Genomic DNA, 6,626 nt, shown 5'->3' with positions numbered 1-6,626 from the left:
ATTAAAAGCATTTGCACAGTAATTAGTTATAAAATGGTATTGAAAAAAAAAAATGGTATTGAAGAATCTTGTAAGTTATACTTATAACATAAGAACAAAAATATTTATTTATATTTTTAAGTTTCTTTATTTTTTCTAAAAAGATAAAGAAAACTCATGGACCGGCCGTACTCAATTTAATAAATAAGCCTATCAGTGAGTGTAAGCCTAGAAATATCCCGAAATAGGTTTAATTTTGAATAGTTAATAGATTGACCCACATGGAAGAATATAGAACTAAAAATAATGCGTAGTTATAGTCGATACGCGTACTCATAATAACGTATGGTCCATACTTATTCAGTCTAAATTATTCTTGGATCAAAGAAACTCAATGATGAATTTACACTTTAAAATCATAATTTAGTGACCAAAATACACTAATGGGGTGGGAACAAAATCAAGACTTTAATCATTATGATTCTACAGGCTCGGTGTCCTCAATTATAACACTAAAACATTAGAAAAACAACAAAAGATTACAGATTTTTAAAACGAAATTTATACATTTACAAAGTCCTCCAGATCCCATATACCAACTTTTAAAAACCTTTAAACCCCTCCCAAAAAAAAAAAAATATGATCTAAAACGAAATCGATTTAATCGATTACATTCACATCTAATCCGAATTGCAATAATAGATATACGTCGTTTTCGATTTTAAGTATTAGACATCGACTCACTTAACCACTTAACCGACTAATTAAGTAATTAAACCGGAAAATCTCACTAAACCATAAACCTTCCTTTTGACGAAGAGGTTTTGGTTCTTCTCCGATCATCGTCTTCTTCAGATTCTGAGTAGATAGATACTAAGCTCAGGAGCTCCATTACTATCAGGATTCATCATATAGAAAGCTTCTGAATCACGCGACCCAACAATCCTCTCAAACTTAGCCCTCATATACATTATATCTCCTCCTCCGCCGCCGCCGCCGCCGTCTGTCTCCTCCGTCTCCGGTAAAACTCCGGCGCCCATTGAAACCATCTTAAGAGCTTTCAAAACCTTTTTCTCCTTCTCAGCACACTCTCTCCTCGTCGCAAATCCACACTTTTTCCCATTACAATAAGTCCTCCATATCGGCTCTTCCACCAACCGCCGTGAAACCGCCGCCGTCGTCTTGTCTCCTCCGCCGTGACGTAAAGTTCCGTTTTTTTCATCTCCTTCTACTTCCTCTTTGCCCTTATCACACTCCAAAGCGATTCTAACGAGTCCTGAAGCCATCTCTTTAACTAACCCACTAATCGGAGTAGCGAGTTCGATTAAAAACGCCGGTGGAGAATTAGGATCTTTCTGAATTGAGAAATGCACGTGTCCACGACGAGATCCGAAAAGTGTACCCACGACCCGTGACCCGAGTCCGGTGTTGTGGTTACCGGGTCGTGCTCTGCTTAGAGTAGCGATAACTGACCGGAGACGAGAAACGGCGAAAGATTGAAGCTTTCTTTTGGGAGTGATTACAGTAGAAGAAGAGGAAGATGAAGAAGAAGAAGTGTGTTTAGTGTTATGAGGAAGATGTTTGTGAGAAGAAACGTCGTCGTTTTCGTCTGATCCCACTTTTCTTGTCCAGTGGAAACTATTGTGTCTCTTGGAGGTAAAGTCGCCATGTGAGTTTCCTTTGGCCATTGAAAGAGAAGCTAAAAGCTTTAGGGAGATGAGAGATATAGAGAGAATGTGGTACTGATCAAAGTTGTTGGTGTGAATTTAACTTGAGGGTTTGGTCTATTTGGTGACTATAATAAACTCTCTTTATCTTTCTTCTCTTTGCTTTTGTCTCTCTCTCTCTCTTGTCGTTGTGAGTGTGTTGGTGTGAGAGAGAAGATAATACAATTTGACAGAGAATCCGACTGTGATTTGGACCCCACCATTTTCATCTTTGTAGAGGATTTCGGAAAAATTAAAGTAGGAAAAAGAAAAGAGAAATATATTAGTTTCATATAAGTGTAGATTTGGCTTTTGCTTTTTAGTTCAATTTTATAGGTGTCAAGTGATTCGATTTGAGATTTAATTTTAGCTCAAAATAGTTGCATAAGTAGAGAATTTTTTTTTTTTTTTTTAAATGGCTTATGTTCAATTTTTGTTAGAGAAAAACTCGAAATGTTAAATAAAATCTCAACTGAGAGGAATAACCAATCAAGCCCTAAAGAGGAGAGGAATAATTTTTTTTATCTTTCATTCCTGTCAACATTAAACCTTTTGTTAGTATGAATTTTATCTACGTGAGAGTATAAGCTTAATGCATTTTTTAAATTTATGTATTGAAAAATATATAAAGAGTATATATATACAACAATGGTTATTTTAAGAAAAAATTGGTGCTGAAATTTGTAAATGTGGATCTCGTATATTTTTTAGTTATACTAATGTTTGGTTGTATTAATATAAAGTTAGAGAAAAAGTGGAGAGGAGGATTGTGTTTTTGTTGAATACTTTGGGAGAAACACGAGAAATGAGACAAAAGAAAGGAATCTGGGGACAAAGTGTGTGTGTTGTTTCATTTTCTATGTGGGGTAATCTACAAAGAGCCTCAATTTTGTTTGACTCAACCCTTTTTTTGACTTCAAATCTTTTATACAGTAAAAAGTGTCAAGTGTTTACCAAAATATAGTACACTTATATCAAATCCTTCTTCTTTATATCAAATCTTTTATTGTACATATATCTCTAATCATGTTAAAGATTCGTGGATGATTTCAAACAGTTTTTCAAATCAATGGATACGAAACAAATGAAAAAAAAAGTAATTTTAGATTTCAAAAGCAACATGGAATAAAAACGTTTCTAAAATAAAACAAATGTATGTGAATTGTTGAACCTCTTGTAATCTCCATTTTCCATCTCACTTCTTGTTCCATTATATGCGATTATTAGTTTTTCTTTACCATCAAAAGATTTTTATAGTTTTTGGCAGAAAAGTAAGATTTTTTTTTACTTTTACTGGTAAAAACCGCAAGACAATAATTTGACACAAGCGGCTTGACGTCATTATCCTTATCATTATCCTCATTGTTAAGAGAATGATTAACAATGAGTCCAAAAATAGAGATTTAAACAAGCTTTATAATTTAATATAATGGAAAATCTACAATTTAGACACTTGAAAAAGATTTATTGTTAAAATTGTTCAATGATGGGATCCAAATATAGAAGGTCTAAAAGTTTAAATTTTTGAAAGAATGTGTCAAATTGTTTGTGTATACAAAAGCTTCTACCAATAAAAAACTGACACGTATGCGAGTCTAAAATATTTCTAAATATCCATCTTTGGACTCGGATCTATTGTTTTATGGTATTTTATAATTAAATTTTTGGACACAAAAACTTTGGATCTCTACTTAAATATCCCGTTAATCATGCTCTTAACGACTCAATAATTATTGTAAACACCATTGGAAACTTAAATCATGCATATTGTTTAGGTCAAGAACATGAACTAGTTAAAAAAAATTGCGTATGATTTTTCATGGAAAAAAGTTCAATTTCATCACTTTATCATATCGACAATATTGCAATATAATCTATTATCAGACTATACAACCACTATAGGTTTCCATTAATCTGTCGTTTCAAGAAGTTAAACATATAACAAGAGTACAAGACTCGATACTAATTGGAACATAGGTAGTTAATTTTATGGTTTATAGGTTCAAGTACTTGTCTAATATAACATTAAAACCAAAAAGAAGTAATTGTCTAATACTTACAGAGTATGGATTATAATGGAAAAATTAATGTATTTAAGTATTCAACTATTCATTGATGTGTGAATTTGATATTATTGTTTTATATAGTCTCAATTCAGTACAAAATATTCTCGAATAAAGATTGGTGTGACGGGCCATTGAGAGGCATACAACATTCGACAGGCTTTGTCTTTGTTTGTATATCAAAGAATAACACCATCGTGCTATAATAATAATACAAAGGATGAAAGGAATGTATAATAATGTTACAGAATAATAAGAAGTTATGTAGTTGGGATTAATCGACGTCATAAAAAAATAGAGACATAATGAAATAGGTCTGTTCTGATTCTCCTCTTATTTAGTTGTCGGGTGCAGAGTAAACAGAAACCTGCGAACTGACACGTCACTCCGGTGATGGTCCTTATTGAATTAAGGCTTTGATCAAGAACACCAAACTTAAGAATAACTCTCTTTTATTAAGCTTTAGAAATTACTCAAACTAAAACTCAATCTCATAAGTTGTATCACACCTTGATACCTCCTTATATAACAAAAGCTATTGACCTAATCATAACTCAATTAGGACTTGTATTAGATAACTCCTAATACATTTATTCTAGATAACTCCTAGAATATTCAGCTTTATCTCTTTTACATTTTAGTAACTTATCTCTTAAGTTATTTCAAGTTTATCCCAACATATTCCCCCTTAAACTTGAAACCTTCCTTCGACACATCTTTAACACCAATGAGATCTCTCATCTCCTTAAACTTAATCCTCCCTAGTGCCTTTGTCAATATATCGGCCTTTTGCTCTTCTCCCGGAACGTGTTCTAACTCAACCTGCTCGTTCTCAACACATTCCCTTATGAAATGGTACCTTTTATGAATGTGCTTGCTTCGACCATGAAAAACCGGGTTCTTGGCAAGAGCTATAGCCGACTTATTGTCTATTCGAAGTGTTACCTTCTCACAATCTTCAGCCGTAACTTCACTAAGTAGTTCTTGCAACCATATCGCCTGTTTCGCAGCTTCGGTGGCGGCCATAAACTCAGCTTCGCATGATGATAATGCCACGGTATTTTGCTTTTGTGTGCACCAAGTGATTGGACACTCATGTAAATAAAAAACATGACCAGTAGTACTCTTACCATCATCCTCATCAACATTATGGGAGCTATCACTATATCCCACAAGTCTTGTTTCAGCTCCCCGAGTGAAAGTCAAACCGTAACCTTGTGTGCCCTTTAAATATCGAAGAACTTGCTTGAGTGCCAAACCATGAGACTCCTTTGGCTCTTGCATATACCTACTCAATACACCAACACAAAATGAGAGGTCCGGTCTTGTATGTAGTAAATAACGGAGACAGCCAATGTTTCTCCGATACTCCTTCTCATCAACATCCTTCTCTTCATGTGCTTTGCTCAGCTTTAAGTTTGAATTCATTGGAGTGTGTACTGCATTACACTCTCCCATTCCGGTTTCATTCAATATCTTCGAGGCATACCTTTCTTGCTTCAATGTAATTCCTCCTTTGTGTTGACATACTTCAATTCCTAGATAGTATGTTAACAAGCCGAGATCACTCATTTCAAATTTGATTGCCATGCCTTTCTTAAATTCGAGGATCAATTCCAAGCTTGAACCTGTCACGAGTAAATCATCTACATAGACTGCAACTAGAAGAAGTTTCTCCTTGTCTTGTTTTCGATATAACGATGGTTCTTTAGAGCACTTAGCAAACTTTAATTCTTGAAGAATAGAATTGAGCTTATTGTTCCAAGCTCTAGGAGCTTGCTTCAATCCGTAAAGTGCTTTGTTTAACTTGTAGACCTTGTCCTCATTCCCTTTGATCGCATATCCTTCTGGTTGGCTCACATACACTTCTTCCTTTAGTTCTCCGTGAAGAAATGCGGTCTTTACGTCAAGATGATGAACCTCCCAACCATGAGAAGCCGCAAGAGCAATGATGAAGCGAATTGTTTCAATCCGTGCTACCGGTGCAAAGACTTCATCGAAATCTATCCCATAGCGTTGAACGTAACCTTTCGCCACAAGCCTTGCCTTGTATTTGTTGATACTACCGTCGGAGTTTCGTTTCACCTTGAAGACCCACTTTAAACCAATTGATTTTGCTCCTTTGGGAAGTTCTGTCAAATTCCATGTCTTGTTTTTGTTTATTGATCCGATCTCCTCCTCACATGCATCTCTCCAGACTTTTAGTTCCTTTGCCTCATTGTAATCCCATGGTTCCTCACTTATTGCCATCAAGAGTCTTTCAATTTCAAGTTCAGCAAACATGACATAGTCGTTTAAATAGCTTGGCTTATGACTTTGTCTCCCGGATCTGCGTAACACTGGAACATCACTAGACTGATTCTGTTCGTCATTCTCGCAGCTTGGTATCGATTCGAAATCACCTGAGGCTGCATCGTCATTGTCTTCGTTTCTGTCCTCATCTCTGTTCTCCTCTCTGTTTTCCCCTGTTTCATCTGTTTGGACATTTTGAATACCATTATTTCCATATTTCCCAAAACTGAGTTTAAACATTCCTGGACTGTCTTCAGCATCTTCTTCTCTATTATTCCATTGCCAGCTTTTATTCTCATCGAAAATCACATCTCTACTGACAACTATTTTTCTTCTTGTTGGATCTAATAATCGGTAAGCTTTGGAACCGGGTTCTGTTCCTAAGTGTATCAACATTTTCGATCTATCATCAAGTTTCTTCAGGTTAGCTGTCTCTGTTTTTGCGAATCCGACGCATCCAAACACACGTAAATGCCCAATGCTTGGTTTTCTTCCCTTGAAAGCTTCATACGGAGTTAGAGAGACTAGAGATCTTGTCGCAATCCTATTTATCAGGTAGGTAGCATGTCTCACCGCCTCTCCCCAA

The 6,626-nt window shown here is 35.4% G+C and overlaps 1 protein-coding gene across 1 annotated transcript; it reads right to left on the bottom strand.

The window, feature by feature from the left end:
• Nucleotides 1-454: 454 nt before the first annotated feature.
• Nucleotides 455-1,995, bottom strand: LOC9308104 (protein MIZU-KUSSEI 1). The gene has a single exon (XM_002871989.2). It carries the CDS (start codon nucleotides 1,665-1,667, stop codon nucleotides 831-833), a length of 837 nt encoding a protein of 278 aa, XP_002872035.1. The 5' UTR covers nucleotides 1,668-1,995; the 3' UTR covers nucleotides 455-830.
• Nucleotides 1,996-6,626: the final 4,631 nt, after the last annotated feature.

Source organism: Arabidopsis lyrata, assembly GCF_000004255.2.
Source record: "Arabidopsis lyrata subsp. lyrata unplaced genomic scaffold ARALYscaffold_6, whole genome shotgun sequence".
Taxonomy (NCBI): domain Eukaryota; kingdom Viridiplantae; phylum Streptophyta; class Magnoliopsida; order Brassicales; family Brassicaceae; genus Arabidopsis; species Arabidopsis lyrata.
This window is presented reverse-complemented; position numbering and strand designations above follow the sequence as displayed.